The sequence below is a fragment of the Prunus mume genome, linkage group LG5 (genome assembly GCF_029339155.1).
Source record: "Prunus mume cultivar Tortuosa linkage group LG5, ASM2933915v1, whole genome shotgun sequence".
Classification (NCBI taxonomy): Eukaryota; Viridiplantae; Streptophyta; class Magnoliopsida; order Rosales; family Rosaceae; genus Prunus; species Prunus mume.
Genome location: NC_142702.1, coordinates 20,277,271 through 20,296,275, shown reverse-complemented (window position 1 = coordinate 20,296,275; position 19,005 = coordinate 20,277,271). Strand labels below are relative to the sequence as shown.

The window sequence follows — 19,005 nt, the reverse complement described above, 5'->3', positions numbered from 1 at the left end:
AATATGATCCACCATTGCATATTCGGCTTCACCATTCCCACAGCCATGACGCTGGTCCAGGTACGATTTCCAGACCAACATCTCTTCCACACCAACCCTATACTCATGCTGCTTATGCTGTCTAGTGTCATTACCTATTCCTTGGCTTTCAGCCTCGAGCTGCTCCTCCTCGGTCTCACTGCCAGGGCCACTCCTCATGCTCGCAATTGGTCCATTGCTTCTGGCTCGCTCTCACTCGCTTCACTCTTGGGCCTTCTCTTGTCTCCACCCTCCTCCTGGCCTTGGCTGCCTCTCCTTTTGTGCTTCTTGCTGCTCACGCTGCTCGTTTTCGCCCCCAAACTGGTGCCTCTTGTGCCTCAACTACTTTCTCTGTTTCGCCGCCGCCACCACCGCCGTGTGAGGAGGCCAACACCACTATTACCACTCCAAGCAGCAATCATGGGTCCCGCTATATATTGAAAAAAAAAATAGAGAACAAAAATAAGATATACCGTTTATTGTTAAGGGTATTTTGTTTTTCCTTTGTTACTTCTTTTTTTCTTGTGGTCGAATGATTTATTTATTGTCATTATAGACTATAGTTTTTGTTTTTGTTGTTGTTGAAGAATTATAGACTATAGTTAATAATCTCAAGAAAGTTGCAATTTTACAAAGTGAATGTTTCCTCAAGGTACAATTTCATTCCATTTAAACAAACCCGAACGACCCATCAATAGTTAGAGACAACCGCAACAAAGGCCCATTTATTTATTGGCAAACTCAACAAAAAGGAAAAGGTGAAGGTAAAGGCAAAGGTATCAAAACTTTCAGGAACACGTCACCTAATCTGGTCACTCTTGTGCTCATAAGGTGCTTCCCTTTCCTCCTTCCCTCCAATTTATCTTCTTTTTCATTGTTTCTAAATTGTTAGTGTAACATGGTGTGCTTCAAAAGCTTACCCTAGACTGAGTTTGAGCAGCAATTAGTTCAACTACCATATGTTCATTTTGCATGACATGTAGTTATATCCCTTTTATAACCTTGAAACTTTACCAGTGTGACACAATTGCTTGCAATTTTTAAATACTTTGAAGCAGTTTGTTTTTTAGAAGTGTACTTTGAAGCTGAGTTGGTACAATTCATAATGCTTAGATGTATAGGACCTTGCCTGCAGTATGATGCCATTTTCCGGCCTCAGATTTCAACACTTCAAGGATCCTTTGCCATATATGAGGATTCCTCATAGTACCTCTTTTATCATCAAGTATATATATGCACAGAAAATCACTCATTAATTTCTCAATTCCAATATCTAATTTGCTCATACTAAAAAGGAACATAATAAAAGAGGCCGGCGACAGAATTGCCACTCTAAGCAGCAATCGTGGGTCCCCTATGCCCACAAGGTGCTTCCCCTTCCTCATTCCCTTATATTACTTCTTAACTTTCATGTTAGTTTAATGGATTGGTTCATATCCTATACAAGAACAACAACAGCAACTACAAAAAACAAGTGGACGGACCTCAATTATTCTTCTCTCTTGTTTTTCAAAATTTTGATTTTGATCTCCATTCTTTTTTCCTTTTTTCAGCAGGGATTCAAAGATGGGATGTTGCGAAATTTAATCTAGGATTTGAAACAGTGAGGCTTATTTCTTCAGGTATTTCTGTATTCTCGAGGGGTTGCTGGGTTAACAGACTTGGTGTTCTTGCAATGCAATTCAGGGTTCTTTAGTTTTATTTTTATTGTTTGCTAATTGCTGAGGGTTCTAGTTTACTTTAGTTAATTTGAAATGTGTTAATTTTATATGGTGGCTGTCTGGAGACGAGAAGAGTACGGGTTTCATAAAGTAACTAAAAGAGAACCTAGTGTAAGAATATTGGGATTCAAACTAGTTTCACTTTCTAAGGCATTTCAGTTCCAATCTAATAGGGATTACATATTGAGAAAACCCTATTGGAGGCAACGCCTGTAAGTATATCAAGGGTCCATGCCTGTTTCATATCATGTTTGTGTTTATGTATATGAACAATCTCTACTAATTCAGTTTACTTGTGATATACCTAACAACTTAACATAAGCAAATAGCTAACCACATATGAGCGCTGCCTCTTCAATTTGTTTTTAACATTTATGCAGCCATGATTAAGACTTTAAGCCAAACAATTATATATAATGCTTCTTGTTGTTGATGATGACAATTTTTTCTATAATTTTCCCAAAATTACATGTAATGGTAGTGCATGAATTGAAGTCATTGTAACATGATTCTGGCAATGCAGGGAAAAAACTAAATGACCGTTGGGTGCTAACTGATGTCAGTGAAGTTCCTTTTCAAATGGAGTCGAAGATGACAGACTGATGAATGTCATAAATGAGTCTGTCAAGCTTGTGATGGAACAGGTAGGTTATAATTTCTACAAGTTTCCAATTGAAAAAACTGCTGCAAGTATTGATCTTAGGGAAAAAGAAAAAAGCAATTTTAGAAGATTTCTGTGGAAAAACTATTACAATTCTGCTGTTCTGTTTCCAAAACTCTCTTTGTTCTGTTGGTAGAATAAGTTGCACTTATAGTAATGCCCAGTTGACCGAAAACAGGAGGAGTTTCTCCTTTTAAATCGCTTATTTGCTGCTGGCTTATGATTATATATCACCAATTTTGTAGTTCTCTGTTTTGGTAGAGACGAATATTATGCTCAGCTAGCTTGATAACTCTGAGACCACCTTTGCCATTTGACTATGTTATTTTCTAAAGTTGAATTTTTAAAACTGAAGTCACCAAATTTTGATAGATCCCCCCCTATCATTTGATGAATACTCTTCATAATACACTTACTATACACATAGAGATGATGAAGATAGTGAAAAATTTGAACCTCATAGGAACTCTATGTGGTACTAAGTCACTCATGTATCTTACTATGCAATGTATAAAGTGTAAAATATTGTAGTAAATCATTATATATATAAATGATTATGGTGTGTTTAATTATTTTTTCATTAATTACTACATATTTTTTACTCACAAATGTTACAGATAATCAACTTAAATAAGTTAAATCCATCATGTAATGCATTTCATTCTATTTTTTTATATAAACTAATAGATAATTGACTAAATAAACATTCTCCAAAGTTTCAATAAAAATTTCCAAGTTTTTCTTACAATTTCCGTGGTTTTTATTCAATTTTTATTGATATCGATAATATCCGAATATTTCATTGAAATTTCCATGTTTTTGGACTACCGAAATTTCCAATATCATCGATACTTTAGATCATGATTACGAGCCATCACCATCAGTGAATTCTACCCAAAAAAAAACCCAACCCAACTTGTGGACAATGCTTCTCCGGTCAACTCGTGCTCGTTTTTGTACAGTGTGAAACCAAAGCCGAAGTTGCTGTCCAATTTCCGAAGCTTTTCTCTGTGCCAAAACTTCCGAGCTTGGTGTACAAGTAAAAGTAAAAGACCTGGGTGCCAAAACTAGTGGGGAAAAGGCCTTCAAATTGGTTTGACCAAAGCAGAGCGTGTTAATGGCCGGTTTGGGAATTCTTTTTTTTTGGGGGGCCAATCGTTGGGAGGGGGATGGGGATATCAGTTAAATTGGTTCTCTACAAAATTTTGCCAATATTAAGTTAGGGTTTAGGATTGCTGTCACTTTTTTTAAAATTAGCTTTTTTGTATTTTGAAAATAATTAATTGTAAAGAAAGTTAGCCCATATTTGGTAAACAAGTGTTGTTATTATTGTAAGGGACTTTTCTTCTGGCAATTGTAAATGGGCTGGCTGTTGTAAAAGTAAAGGTAGACTGATTAAATTGTCGCTTTGTCTGAGTTCGAAAATTAAGCCCCAAAAATACTTCGAAAGGGCAACAGAGCCTTAGGAAGTATTTTGGTTACCTTCATCAACCAAAACAATAGCAACTTACAGGTAATTTCTTCCTGCTTACAGACAAACTTTTGAGCTTGGCATGAGAGGCATGTTGCATGGAAGTAAAATCAACATGAGTTTAGCACTGAGGGGAAATTTTGGCTTTTTTGGGGGAAAAAGAGAATGTTAAGGTAAGAAATGAAAGGTTTGTAAAAGATTTGGCTAAGAATGGGAGAAATAAGGAATAATATTCTTCTAGCAGCTTGACAGATGTTCTGTCTGCCAGAAGAGAAGAATGGAAAAGAGGGTGAATAGTGCACCAAACGGAGCCTAGCGGTTTTGGGTTTTTTTTATTTAAAAAATGTAAATATATAGGCTAAAAAACCATATTTTTGTGCCCCACAAAAACAATATAGGTGAATGGGAATACACATTTTTCTGACATACTAATATATAATCTGTAGGTCCCATAATATAGGTGATTGGACATTTTTTGACACACTAATATCTAATCTGTAGGTCCCATAACATAGGTGATTGGAAAGACACATTTTTTGACACACTTTTTAAGCCACTAGATCAAGGAACTTCCTTGTAGTAAGTATTGTCGCTGAGTGCAAAAACGGGTAGTAGGTATTGTCGCTGAGTGCAAGGAAAAAGCATAAAAGAGATGACGAGAATTTTGAGATTTGTAGGGGTAATTTGCAGAAACATAACTGTAGTTGCTTTTTCGCGTTTTGTTCTTTTGTCATAAGATTACAAGTTTCAACGCTTATTGTGTCTGCTTTTTCCTTTATAAAAAGCCTACTAATAATCATCTTCGTCCAAGTCTCCCCAAGCCAAACATGGCAATGAATCATATTCAGAGTAATACTAATAATATTTTCATGAATCATCAGCAGCTGCAGTTGTTGATCAACTACTTTCCAGCACAACAAACCATGCCCGCAGCTTCCACATGTATGATCTACCATTGCATCTTTGCCTTCACCATTCCCACAGCCATGACGCTGGTCCAGGTGCGATTTCCAGACCAACTTCTCTTCCAAACCAACCCTATACTCATGCTGCTTATGTTGTGTAGCGTCATTGCTTATTCCTTGGCCTTCAGCCTCGAGCTGCTCCTCAGGGGCATTCCCCATGCTGATGTAATGCGCCCTCGCAATTGGTCCATTGCGTCTGGCTCGCTCTCCGTAGCTTCACTCTTGAGCCTTCTCTTGTCTCCACCCTCCTCCTGGCCCTGGCTGCCTCTCCTTTTGTGCTTCTTCCTGCTCACCCTGCTGGTTTTCGCCCCCAAACTGGTGGCTCTTGTGCCTCAACTCTCTTCTCTGTTTCGCCGCCGCGACGACCGCCTCGTGAGGAGGCCAACAACACTATTACCAATCTAAGCAGCAATCGTGGGTCCCGCTATATATTTAAAAAAATAGAGAACAAAATATGATAGAACTTTTATTGTTAATGTATTTCCTGGGCAATTTTCTATTGCCTTATATTTATGTAATGAAAGTTCGTCTAAGAAGATTTGTGCTGGTGGTTTGCTAAGGGACTCTAATGGAGCATGGATCTGTGTGTTCTTTGTCAATATTGGGATTGGAAGTATTAAAGGTTTTGTTTTTCCTTTTTCAGTTTTTTTTCTCGTGGTCGAATGATTTATTTGTTTCTTGCTATTGTCGTTATAGACGATAGTTTTTTTGTTTTTGGTTTTGAAGAATTATAGACTATAGTTAATCTCAAGAAACTTTACAATTATACAAAGTGAATGTTTCCTAAAGGCACAATTTCATTCCATTTAAACAAGCCCAAACGACCCATCAATATTTAGAGGCAACCGCAACAAAGGCCCATTTATTTATTGTCAAACTCAGCAAAAAGAACTAAATGATGCTCCGCCGGTGCTAACTGATATTGGTGATGTTCCTGTTCAAATGGAGTCGAAGATGACGGACTGATGAATGTCATAAGTGAGTCCGTCGAGCTTGTTATGGAACAGTTAGGTTATAATTTCTACAAGCTCCCAATTGAAAAAACTACCGCAATTATTGATCTTGGGGAAAAAGAAAAAAACGATTTTAGAAAATTTCAGTGGAAAAACTATTACAATTCTGCTGTTCTGTTTCCAAAATTCTCCTTGTTCTGTTAGTAGAATAAGTTGCATTTATAGTCATGCCCAGTTGACTGAAAACTGGAGGAATTTCTCCTTTTTAATCACTTATTTGCTGCAGGCTTATGATTATAGGCTTAGTATCACAAAACGTCCTGACGTTTGCGAAATTATCATATTGCATCTTTAAAGTTTTTTGTATCACTCTTGGTCTCTAACGTTAATATAGGTGCTCTTAAATAGTCATTTTGTCAAAAAAACTGTTAAATTCAGGGATATAATCATCAAATCAATCCAAAATTATAATATATATATTTATTTATTCCCTTCCATTCTCTCTTTCTTTTCTTCTTCTTCCATCTCTCGCCCCGTTCTTTTCTTCTCTTCTTCTCTCTCTTTCCTCTTTTCTTCTTATTTTCCTTCGCTGTTTCTTTTTTCTCTTTTTCTTCCTCTTTCCTTCTTTGGGAAAGCTTCACACTTAACCTCTCCAATGGCGACTGAAGCACCAAAGCAAGCCCCCCAAGCCGATGGAGTCCAATCTCTTTCAATTTCCGAGGCTTCACCATCCAGCTCTTCAAATCCAACCCTCCAGTAAGCTTCTCTCGCTTTTCTTATCATTTTCTTATCGTTTCCAATTTTTTCCGTTGATCTAAACTTACTTCAAACTTGTGGGTGTGATTTGGTGAAGAATGAGTTTGGAGGAGAAGTACCAGATGTTGAGGAGCGTGGCAGAGGAATGTATTCAAGAGGACGAGCTTCGGAATTTGCTGGCTCATAAGTCCGAACCCATCGCCTAGGTCGAATGCATATTGCTCAGGTGTTTTTTCAAATTTTCTTTAATAATCATAAAATTCATAACACATAATTGATGTTGATACTTTTTGTGGAGAGAAGATACTCAAATTGAGATTCTGCAGTGTGTTATTCTCGTGTATTGATTATTTGGATTGCAACGGACCTTCTTGTGTTTTGAAAGAATAATTGTAGTAAGAAACTTAAGGGCATGTTTTTATTATATCATTGTGGTTCAAATGTGCTGTTGTGTAGGGAGTTATGAAGACGATAAATGTGAACAAGATGACCTCTGCTGGCTGCAGAGTGCAAATATGGATTGCAGATTGGTTTGCACTGCTAAACAATGAGATGGGGGGTGATTTGAAAAACAATATCATAATTAAACAACTACCAACTTTTCATACCAGAATGAAACACTAACAAGTCGCAAATATAGGTGCAGTGCATAGGGAGTTTTACTCTGTAATTACTGAAACTACCCTACCCACCAGGGACATACATCTTTTGGCAGTGTAGACGACTGGGCAGAGAGGTTCTTCTTGGTTTGGATGGCCCACAAGGAGGACAAGCTAATTTGCTTCTGTTGGGTTTATGTGGGAAGAAACGAGGGACCTGAGAGAGTGGGAGCATTGTTGCAGAAGCTTCCATGGATAACTGAGAGAGAGAGAGAGAGAGAGAGAGAGAGAGGAGAAAAAGAAGAAAAAAAGAAAGGAAAAAAAAAAGAGAAACAGAGAGAGAGAGAGAAGAAGAGAAGAAAAGAACGGGCCAGAGAGAAAGAAGAAGAAGAAAAGAAAGAGAGAAGGGAAGGAAATAAAATATATATATATTTTATAATTTTGGATTAATTTGACGATTATATTCTTGGATTTAACAGTTTTTTTTACAGATGGATTATTTAAGAGCACCTATATTAACGTTAGGGACCATGAATGATACAAAAAAACTTTAAGGATGTAATGTGATAGTTTCACAAACGTCAGGGACATTTTGTGATAATAAGCCTATGATTATATATCACCAGTTTTGTACTTCTCTGTTTGGTAGAGATGAATGTTATGCTCAGCTAGCTTGATAACTCTTGTGACCACCTTTTGCCATTTGCCTAGGTTATTTTCTAAAGTTGAAGTTTTTAACTTGAATTCACCAAATCTTGATAGATCCCTGCTCTTTTTCATTGTTTCTAAATTGTTAGTGTAACTTGATGTGCTTCAAAAGCTTACCCTGGACTGAGTTTGAGCAGCAATTAGTTCAACTACCATATGTTCATTGCATGACATGTAGTTATATCTCTTTTATAACTTTGAAAACTATACCAGTGTGACACAATTGCTTGCAATTTTTACATATTTTGAAACTCATTGTTTTTTAGAAAAGTGTAGTTTGAAGCTGAGCTGGTACAATTCATAATGCTTAGGGTACACTGCCTGCAGTATGGTGCCATTTTCAGGCCTCAGATTTGAATACTTCAGGGATCCTTTGCCATATATATGAGGATTCCTCATACTACCTCTTTTATCATCAAATATACATATGTGAGCATTTATAGCTGCAATCTCAACTTTTTGTGCTTTCTTCCTGGTGCGTAGATTTTTGAAACTGGGCAAAACATTCCATCAGAGAAATATGGGCACACTTATTATCATATTGAAATTCAAACTCAGAGTGATATACTATACTGTGATGCAAAATGGAAACAATTGCATACAAAATCCAACCAAGCTGCCTAGTAAATGAAAGATAATAAGTCAATCCAATAGCCAAAAGGTCACTGATCTCCACCCCGGATAAACGAACAACAACCATTGTGTTAGGAAGCTCTTCCCTCATAACATCCATCAGCTTTTCAAGTGATTGAGTTGGTCTCTTGAAAGCCTTTAAAAAAACCACATTGGGAATTCACCTTCCTAAAAACGATTGCACAAGAAAAACAAAGCCAATTTCCAAATGCCAACGCTAATTAAAATCATGGAGTATTCAAGATTACAAACCTGAAGCGCGGTGATTGCAGAGCAGAAGAGCCACGTCGCAGAAACTGCCGCCTATTAGAAAAAAACCAAAAACAAAACTCGACTCAATAGCAGAAACATACCACCAATTTCTGTAATTTTTTCAAAAAGGTTAGCTGCGATTTTTGGGTTTTGCTTTCAGAATACCCTGATGAAAAACCCACTTTAAGCTCCAATCAGAAACAGAACTATGCATCCAAAAGCATAAAAAGTATATGAAAATATCTAGAGAGAGAGAGTTACGGCCCAAGCAACGACATTGAGCAAGACGATGCGGCGGTGGGTGAGGTTCCATTCAGAGAGATGAAGAAGTGAAGCTGGCGGTAATGGAGATCCCACACTGAAGAGATGACGACAGTGAATACTGGTGGAATTTGGCTTGGGCTGAGCGGGTATGACCCGTCCTCGGCCTCGCCGCGAGCAAATTAGAAGGCGCTCCGTGCCACGCGTCGCGTTCGTGGAATCTTTTTTTTGGTTTCCTCAGTCACGTGTAACTCACGTGATCTTTAATTAGAAAGGGCTGAACAGGTCTTTAGGTCATTCAATCTCAGCTCTTCATTTTTTAAATGCAATTTTATCCCTTGGATAAGTGACTGCACCAGGTCATTCAATCTCAGCCCTTCATTTTTTAAATGCAATTCAGCCTTGGATAAGTGACTGCACTGGTACCATAAATGAACCACAAAATTCTTATTATTATTATTTTTAAAGGTCAGAAACAGAATTTTTGATGTTTGGTCCTACTTGCATCCATTGAAAAGTTACTTGTTCCGATTATTTCTATGCTTCCAGGAAAATGTATGAGAGTAGCATCAATCCAACGGTATTGAGTGGGATCCATACTATCCAACGGTATTGATCTACACTGCAGCTGCACTAAATCTTCGTCCAACGAAGACTTGTCTCGCGAGTTTTCGACGTGCTTTCTGTTTCCTTCTCCTTTATAAGGAGCGTATCATCTTCGTCCAAGTCTCCCCAAGCCAGACATGGCAATGAATCATTTCCAGAGTAATACGAATAATATTTTCGTGAATCATCAGCAGCTGCATTTGCTGATCAACTACTTTCCAGCACAACAAACCCACCCTATCCCTATGAATATGATCCACCATTGCATATTCGGCTTCACCATTCCCACAGCCATGACGCTGGTCCAGGTACGATTTCCAGACCAACATCTCTTCCACACCAACCCTATACTCATGCTGCTTATGCTGTCTAGTGTCATTACCTATTCCTTGGCTTTCAGCCTCGAGCTGCTCCTCCTCGGTCTCACTGCCAGGGCCACTCCTCATGCTCGCAATTGGTCCATTGCTTCTGGCTCGCTCTCACTCGCTTCACTCTTGGGCCTTCTCTTGTCTCCACCCTCCTCCTGGCCTTGGCTGCCTCTCCTTTTGTGCTTCTTGCTGCTCACGCTGCTCGTTTTCGCCCCCAAACTGGTGCCTCTTGTGCCTCAACTACTTTCTCTGTTTCGCCGCCGCCACCACCGCCGTGTGAGGAGGCCAACACCACTATTACCACTCCAAGCAGCAATCATGGGTCCCGCTATATATTGAAAAAAAGAAAAATATTATAGTTTATTGTTATGTATTTCCTGTGCAATTTTCTGTAATTGCCCTATATTTATGTAATGAAAATTCGTCTCTGTCTCAATTGAAAAAAAGGTGTTTTGTTTTTCCTTTTTTACTTTTTTTTCTTGTGGTCTAATGATTTATTTGTTTCTTGGTATTGGCATTATAGTTAATCTCAAGAAACTAACAATTTCACAAAGTGAATGTTTTACTGAAGGCCTACACGACCCACCAATATTTAGAGGCAACCGGCCGCAACAAAGGCCCATTTATTTATTGGCAAATCCAGCAAAAAGGAAGAGGACAAAATGGTCCCTCGATCTCCTCCAACCACTTTCCTCAAGTCTTGTCTCAAAACTTTCAGGAACATGTCACCTAATCTGGTCACTCTTATGCCCACAAGGTGCCTCCCTTTCCTCATTCCCTTCAATTTACCTTCTTTTTTTGGGTCAATTTTTTGATTTTTTCACGAGGGATTCAAAGATGGGATGTCTCGAATTTGAATCTAGGATTTGAAACGTTGAGGCATTCTTCAGGTATTCTCGAGAGGTTTGAAGCTGGGTCTGCAGGCTTGGTGTTCTTGACATGTTCTGCCATTCATGGTTCTTTAGTGTAAGAATATTGGGATTCAAACTAGTTTCCTTACTTTATAAGGCATTTCTCTTCCAATCTAATAGGGATTACATATTGAGAAAACCCTATTGGAGGCAAGGGTCCATGCCTGTTTCATGTCATGGTTTCTACATTCTGTTTATATATATCTCTCTCTACTAATTCAGTTTACTTGTGATATACCTAACAAGTTAACATAAGCAAATAGCTAACCACATATGAGCGCTGCCTCTTCGATTTTGTTTTTAACATTTATGCAGCCACGTTTAAGACTTTAATACTTGCTGTTGCTGATGATGATTTTTTCTTTCATTTTTCCAAAATTTCATGTAAATGGTGCATGAATCGAAGTCATTGTAACATGATTCCGGCAATGCAGGGAAACAACAAAATGACGCTCCGCGGGTGCTAACTGATATCGGTGACGTTCCTGTTCAAATGGAGTTGAAGATGACAGACTGATGAATGTCATAAGTGAGTCCGTCAAGCTTGTTATGGAACAGGTAGGTTATAATTTCTAGAAGCTTCCAATTGAAAAAACTACTGCAAGTATTGATCTAAGGGAAAAAGAAAAAAGCCATTTTATAAGATTTCAGTGGAAAAACTATTACAATTCTGCTGTAAACTCTCCTTGTTCTGTTGGTAGAATAAGTTGCATTTATAGTCGTGCCCAGTTGACTGAAAACTGGAGGAATTTCTCCTTTTTAATCACTTATTTGCTGCAGGCTTATGATTATATATCACCAGTTTTGTACTTCTCTGTTTTGGTAGAGATGAATATTATGCTCAGCTAGCTTGATAACTCTGAGACCATCTTTTGCCATTTGCCTAGGTTATTTTCTAAAGTTGAAGTTTTTAACCTAAATTCACCAAATCTTGATAGATCCCTGTTCTTTTTCATTGTTTCTAAATTGTTAGTGTAACTTGATGTGCTTCAAAAGCTTACCCTGGACTGAGTTTGAGCAGCAATTAGTTCAACTACAATATGTTCATTGCGCATGACATGTAGTTATATCCCTTTTAAAGCCTTGACAACTTTACCAGTGTGACTCAATTGCTTGCAATTTTTAAATACTTTGAAACTCATTGATTTTTAGAAGTGTATTTTGAAGCTGAGCTGGTACAGTTCATAATGCTTAGATGTATGGTACCCTGCCTGCAGTATGATGCCATTTTCAGGCCTCAGATTTGAATACTGCAGAGATCCTTTGCCGTATATGAGGATTCCTTATAGTACTTCTTTTATCATCAAATATATATATATGCGAGCCTTTATAGCTGCAATCTCAACTTTTTGTGCTTTCTTCCTGGTGCGTGGATTTTTGAGTTATTTTGAATCTTCCATCAACCTAGCAGATAATTGGTTGAACTTCATTCTGAAAAATGATCCGGGATATGTTCTTGTTTGCACAATCTGTTTCCTGGAAAGCTTCACTCACAGACATACTGAGAGTAAATGTTGTCCGTATTTGGTCGGGGCTTTTCATTCCAATGAGTATATGCATAACACTGGCTACCTTTAGGATTTTTTTGGAAGAACCTTTATATGCCCTTTCAGGATCCACTGTGCCCATTCGTGTTAGGTGGCGACGAGAAGCTTGGGCGACCTGCGGGTGTTCTTCATCTTGATGATGCCTATCCTGATATCTTAGTGCCTCTGAAGGTAATAATGAATATTCACATGCAGGTAAATTCTTATCTGTAAATACACTTTCCCACTTAGGAAATGAGAAGTAGTCCAAATTGATGAAATGAGATTATTCACAACCTTGTGATATATTTTTTAGTTTCGCACAACCTGGCTATCTATATGTACCATTGCTGATTTTCAGTAAGCATCTCATTGGATTTTGACATCAGTGGTGGGAAATTTTGTAAATATTCTCAGCTGATAATATTCACACTTTTGTCCCTGCATTTAAAGATTAGAATCTTTGAGCACGAGGCAGAGTGGCTCATGAACAGTATTCAAATGAACACAGCTATGCTTTGTGGATAATATTTTACAAGCATTTTCGGCTTTGGTGTGTCTAATCTTGGCATCAAGTATGGTTATCCCAACAATCTGTCAGTCATAATATTTACAATGAAAAGAGTAGCCAAAGTTGGCATTGAGGAGGAGCCAAAGATGGCAATGAATCGTTTTGGTCATGTGAGGATGATTCATTTCAGAGTGATACTAATAATATTTTCGTGAATCATCATCTGCACTTGTTGAACAACAACTTTCCAGCACAACAAACCAACCCTATGATCCACCACTGCATTTTTGGCTTCACCATTCCCACAGCCATGACGCTGGTCCAGGTGCGATTTCCAGACCAACATCTCCTCCGAACCAAACTCTATACTCATGCTGCTTATGCTGTGTAGCATCATTGCCTATTCCTTGGCCTTCGGCCTCGAACCGCTCCTCCTCAGTCTCAATGGCAGGCCACTCATGCGTGCAATTGGTCCATTGCGTCTGGCTCACTCTTGGGCCTTCTCTTGTCTCCACCCTCCTCCTGGCCCTAGCTGCTCACCCTGCTGGCTTTCGCCCCAAACTGGTCAGGTGCGATTTCCAGACCAACATCTCCTCCGAACCAAACTCTATACTCATGCTGCTTATGCTGTGTAGCGTCATTGCCTATTCCTTGGCCTTCAGCCTCGAACCGCTCCTCATTCACGCAATTGGTCCATTGCTTCTGGCTCACTCTCACTCGCGTCACTCTTGGGCCTCCTCGTCTCCACCCTCCTCCTGGCCCTCGCTGCCTCTCCTTTTGTGCTTCTTGCTGCTCACCCTGCTGGCTTTCACCCCTAAACTGGTGCCCCATGTGCCTCAATTCCTTTCTCTGTTTCCCTACCACCGCCGTGTGAGGAGCCCAGCCACTGAATTGCCACGCGAAGTAGCAATCGTGGGTCCTGTTATATATAAAAAATAGAAGAAAAGGGTGTTAAGTTTAACCATCCTGAGTAGTCTGTTTTTGGAGCTTTGGGACCCCCAAATTTACCAAAAAAGAAATGAAAAGGGTGTTTTGTTTTCCCCTTTCTTCCATTTGAAATTAATTATAGTTTATTTCGTTACTTTTGTTTTGTTTTGTTTCTTTTTGTCGAATGACGTATTTGTTTATTGGTAATGTGAATGTTGAGGTGGTGAAGGGAAGGGAGAGTGAGAGCCGAGGGAGAGACGAAGGCAAAGACAAAGCCATTCCTTTTCAGATATCAGATAATGTGGAAAAGTTTGCAGCGGATCTTTTGTGTTGCCGTCTTACATTAATAAAAACAGTTGCATTAATAAAAACAGTTGTCAATAGCAGACCAAAATAGAGGCAGCCTATAGTGGAAGATCAAAAATAAAGGCTCCTGCAAATTCATTAGTTGGAGGAAGTTACAAAAGTGGTGGTTGGAATATATGTTTTTTACTTTCTATGCACTAATACACGATATTGGCAGGTCTTAAAACTCTTGCTTTGAACACAAATAGTTAAAACCTTTCTTCAATGCATAATATGCTTCAACTTCATTACACACCTCCATGCCCTCTCTTAATTCATCACTTTTGGATAACTTTTCCCCTTTATTTGTTTCTAACTTTTCCTTTTGGCAGTCAATTCCGTTCTCCAAATAAAAAACCTACCAAATAATCATAGTTTGTAATTCATATAGCAAGGCAATAAAATTTAAAAGGAATATTAAAAAAAAAAACAAATAAAGGAGGCATGAAAGTTATCTGAAATCCCCAAAAAATCAATAGCATAATCACTACTAACTTCTCAATCACCACCCACACCGTATAACTACAATAATAAAGCATATTGAATATTTAAAAAATAAATAAAAGATAAAATAGACATTAGTCACATCCCTGTCTTACTTTGTGGGGATGGTTCCATGCAATGGAGCACTCTTGCATTCCAAAAACATTAGTCACATCCTAAAACATTAGTCACATCCCTAATGCAATGGAGCACTCTTGCATTCCAAAAACATAATCACATCCCTATCAAAAACATTTGTCACATCCCTAAAACATTAGTCACATCCCTATAAAAAACATTTGTCACAAGATATATAAAACATTAGTCACATCACTCTCGCATTCCAAAAACATTAGTCACATCCCTGACTACTATTTGGGGATGGTTCCATGCAATGGAGTACTCTAGCATAAATTGCCTTCCCCTCTGCCTGAATAATCGGAAACAATTGTGAGGAGCCAAAGATGGCAATGAATCGTTTTGGTGTGAGGATGATTCATTTTCAGAGTAATACTAATAATATTTTCGTGAATCATCATCAGCACTTGTTGATCAACTACTTTCCAGCACAACAAACCAACCCTATGATCCACCACTGCATTTTTGGCTTCACCATTCCTACAGCCATGACGCTGGTCCAGGTGCGATTTCCAGACCAACATCTCTTCCAAACCAACCCTATACTCATGCTGCTTATGCTGTGTAGCGTCGTTACCTATTCCTTGGCCTTCAGCCTCGAGCTGCTTCTCCTCAGTCTCAGTGTCACTGTCAGGGTCACTCCTCATGTTCGCAATTGGTCCATTGTGTCTGGCTCAGTCTCACTTGCTTCAGTCTTGGGCCTTCTCTTGTCTCCACCCTCCTCCTGGCCCTGGCTGCCTCTGCTTCTCTGCTTCTTGCTGCTCACTCTGCTGGCTTTCGCCCCCAAACTGGTTCCTCTTGTGCATCAACTCCTTTCTCGGTTCAGCCGCCACCGCGCCCGCGTGAGGAGGCCAGCTTCAGAATTGCCACTCTAGGCAACAATTTTTGTAATTTTACAAGAATAGAGGAATTGATTGCTGGGCAGGGTAGTTGTTGAACCCCTACCCAACTTTTAGAAAAAATTCCGGAAATTCCCACTGAGCTGCCATGCATGTTTTTGATATTGTTGATTTCTTTTGATATATATATATATATATATATATATGTGTGTGTGTGTGTAACATTGCAGGTAAGTTAATATAATATTAATTTTTGCAAAAGCATACGAAATAGAAAGATTGAAATTTGAAACCCTCACTCACCCTTTCTCTGAAACTCCAACCGCAAGGAGTGAGAAGCATTCATTGGTCTTTCTTCCTTATGTACTGTAAGATTTTATTTATCTCAATTTTGTAGAATTATTTATATTATGTGAACAGAGCATTGAACTTTATGCTGTGAAGAGAACAAGACGATTGATACTCTGGTTTCTCCGGCAGAAGGAAAAGAAAGAAGAAAAAGGAAGAAGAGGAAGAAGAAAGAAGAATCCAACCCAACCTAACCTTCTTCGTGAAGGAACACCGCGCGCAGCACCAACCACCAGGTCCAGCGACTCCAGCTTTCTTCTTCTGCTATGCTGCTCGACGAGATACTTTTTTATTTTACAAATTTATAAATAAACCCAATTATAGACATGTATTTATAAAAAAAATCCAAACACTATTTAAACATAGAAACACACCCAAAATCAACCCCAAAATCAACAATTGTATATTTTTTTGGTGTGTTTATTAATGGGTTTTGAGTGTGTGCAATAATGGGTTTTGGGTGTTGGGTTTTTTTTATAATTTCAGCTCATATTTTGGGTGTTTTAGTGAAACTCTCTTTTTATTTTTAAAATTTCTTTTATTTTTTATTTTCTTCCTGTTTTTCCTTTTTTATTTTTTATTTATATATTCTTAATGGGTGAAATGGAACGGATCGTGTTGTATAATTCGCGGATTATATAGGTGGTGTTAGTGTTTGATATTTTTCACATATTAACTAACCAGGCCATGTCGGGTTAACCCGCTTTTCTTAACGAGTTAACGAGAAGACGACCCAAAACCCACAAACACGACCCATTTGCCAGGTTGTATTATAGTTTATTTCAAGAAGAAAAATAAAGATGAAAGTAAAGAAGAGAGAAGAAAAGAAATGTTTTCTGTTTTTTTTCCTTTTTACCATTTGAAAAAAATTATAGCTGCGCACAACCAGGCAGCATTAGACAATTTTACACATCACAATCCATAACAGCAAATCACTCATTAATTTCTCAATTCCAATTCCAATGTGTAATTTGCTTATACTAAAAAGGAAACATAATAAAAGAAGCCGGCAACAGAATTCTTATCCACAATGATGCTCTCTATTTTTTAGCTAAAATTTAGCTAAAATATAAGAAAACTATTTTATGAGCTCTCCAAAAAATTTCAACTCCAACCATAGTACTCTTTAATTTTGAGAGTCATAAATACTATAACTCTTTTTTTATTAGTCCACCTCTATTAAAAAATAAAAATAAAAATTAGTTAGCATTAAATAAAGGTTTGAAATACTCATTAAATAAAGCAACATTAAATTATAGGAAGTCACTAGGAGTTCTATCTCTTCTCAGATTTAGGAGCTTCTAGAGGACTCCCTATTTTAGGAGGTGGATAGAGAGCGTGGTTGAGGTTGCATTTTTACGATTCCTCCCTAAAATTTGTCTAAATAGGTGGTTTAGGGAGCCCATTGTGGATGCTCTTAAGGTGCTTCCCTTTCCTCATTCCCTTATATTACTTCTTAACTTTCATGTTAGTTTAATGGATTGGTTCATATCCTATACAAGAACAACAACAGCAACAACAAAAAACAAGTGGACGGACCTCAATTATTCTTCTCTCTTGTTTTTCAAAATTTTGATTTTGATCTTGATTCTTTTTTCCTTTTTTGACTAAGGATTCAAAGATGGGATGTTGCGAAATTGAATCTAGGATTTGAAACAGTGAGGCATATTTCTTCAGGTATTTCTGTATTCTGGAGGGGTTTGAAGCTGGGTTAACAGACTTGGTGTTCTTGCAATGTTCTGCAATTCAGGGTTCTTTAGTTTTATTTTTATTGTTTGCTAATTGCTGAGGGAGTTTACTTTAGTTAATTTGAATTGTGTTAATTTTATTTGGTGGCTGTCTGGAGACGAGAAGAGTACGGGTTTCATAAAGTAACGAACCTAATGTAAGAATATTGGGATTCAAACTAGTTTCTTTACTTTCTGAGGCATTTCAATTCCAATCTAATAGGGATTACATATTGAGAAAACCCTATTGGAGGCAACGCCTGTAAGTATATCAAGGATCCATGCCTGTTTCATGTCATGGTTTGTGTTTATACCTAACAAGTTAACATAAGCAAATAGCTAACCACATATGAGCGCGGAATCTTCAATTTGTTTTTAACATTTATGCAGCCATGATTAAGACTTTAAGCCAAACAATTATATATAATGCTTGTTGTTGTTGATGATGACCATTTTTTCTATAATTTTCCCAAAATTACATGTAATGGTGGTGCATGAATTGAAGTCATTGTAACATGATTCTGGCAATGCAGGGGAAAAACTAAATGACCCTCGGGTGCTAACTGATGTCAGTGATGTTCCTGTTCAAATGGAGTCGAAGATGAGAGACTGATGAATGTCATAAATGAGTCTGTCAAGCTTGTGATGGAACAGGTAGGTTATAATTTCTACAAGTTTCCAATTGAAAAAACTGCTGCAAGTATTGATCTTAGGAAAAAGAAAAAGCAATTTTAGAAAATTTCTGTGGAAAAACTACTACAATTCTGCTGTTCTGTTTCCAAACCTCTCCTTGTTCTGTTGGTAGAATAAGTTGGGGGCACTGTTAAATAATGGGAGTTTCACTAAAACACCCAAAATGGGGGTTGAAATTATAAAAAAATCCAAGCACTATTTAAACATATAAACACACCCAAAACCCATCATTACACACACTCAAAACCCATTTATAAACACACCCAAAAAGTTGACTTTGGGGTTGATTTTGGGTGTATTTCTATGTTTAAATAGTGCTTGGGTTTTTTTTATAAATACATGTCTAGGATTGGGTTTATTTATAAATTTGTATTAAATAATTAGGTACACTTATAGTCAAGCCCAGTTGACTGAAAACTGGGGGAATTTCTCCTTTGTAATCGCTTATTTGCTGCAGGCTTATGGTTATATATCACCAGTTTTGTATTTCTCTGTTTGGTAGAGATGAATATTTATGCTCGGCTAGCTTGATAACTCTGAACTCTGAGACCACATTTTGCCATTCGCCTGGGTTATTCTCTAAAG

At 37.9% G+C, this 19,005-nt stretch overlaps 1 protein-coding gene and 1 long non-coding RNA gene across 23 annotated transcripts; one reads left to right on the top strand and one right to left on the bottom strand.

Annotated features, from left to right (window-relative positions):
* Positions 1-8,362: 8,362 nt before the first annotated feature.
* Positions 8,363-9,189, bottom strand: LOC148917263 (uncharacterized). The gene is made up of 3 exons (XR_016127305.1): positions 8,999-9,189; positions 8,738-8,788; positions 8,363-8,621 (listed from the first exon to the last, which is right to left on the bottom strand). It is a non-coding gene; the product is annotated as an uncharacterized LOC148917263 (long non-coding RNA).
* Positions 9,190-9,739: 550 nt separating this feature from the next.
* LOC148917262 (uncharacterized) lies at positions 9,740-18,553 on the top strand. Of its 22 annotated transcripts, XM_089052791.1 has the most exons (5): positions 9,740-9,912; positions 10,005-10,938; positions 11,318-11,441; positions 12,497-12,625; positions 15,218-15,714. In XM_089052791.1, the coding sequence occupies exons 3-5, from the start codon at positions 11,400-11,402 to the stop codon at positions 15,686-15,688; spliced, it is 642 nt and encodes a 213-aa protein (XP_088908917.1). In that variant the 5' UTR covers positions 9,740-9,912; positions 10,005-10,938; positions 11,318-11,399; the 3' UTR covers positions 15,689-15,714. The 22 variants fall into 22 exon arrangements, 6 of the variants coding, with proteins under 6 accessions (XP_088908917.1, XP_088908921.1, XP_088908919.1 ...); XR_016127139.1 differs by lacking the exon at positions 15,218-15,714 and adding an exon at positions 18,261-18,553 and having other exon boundaries at positions 9,740-10,938; positions 12,522-12,601; XR_016127142.1 differs by lacking the exon at positions 15,218-15,714 and adding an exon at positions 16,073-16,379 and having other exon boundaries at positions 9,740-10,938; positions 12,522-12,625.
* Positions 18,554-19,005: the final 452 nt, after the last annotated feature.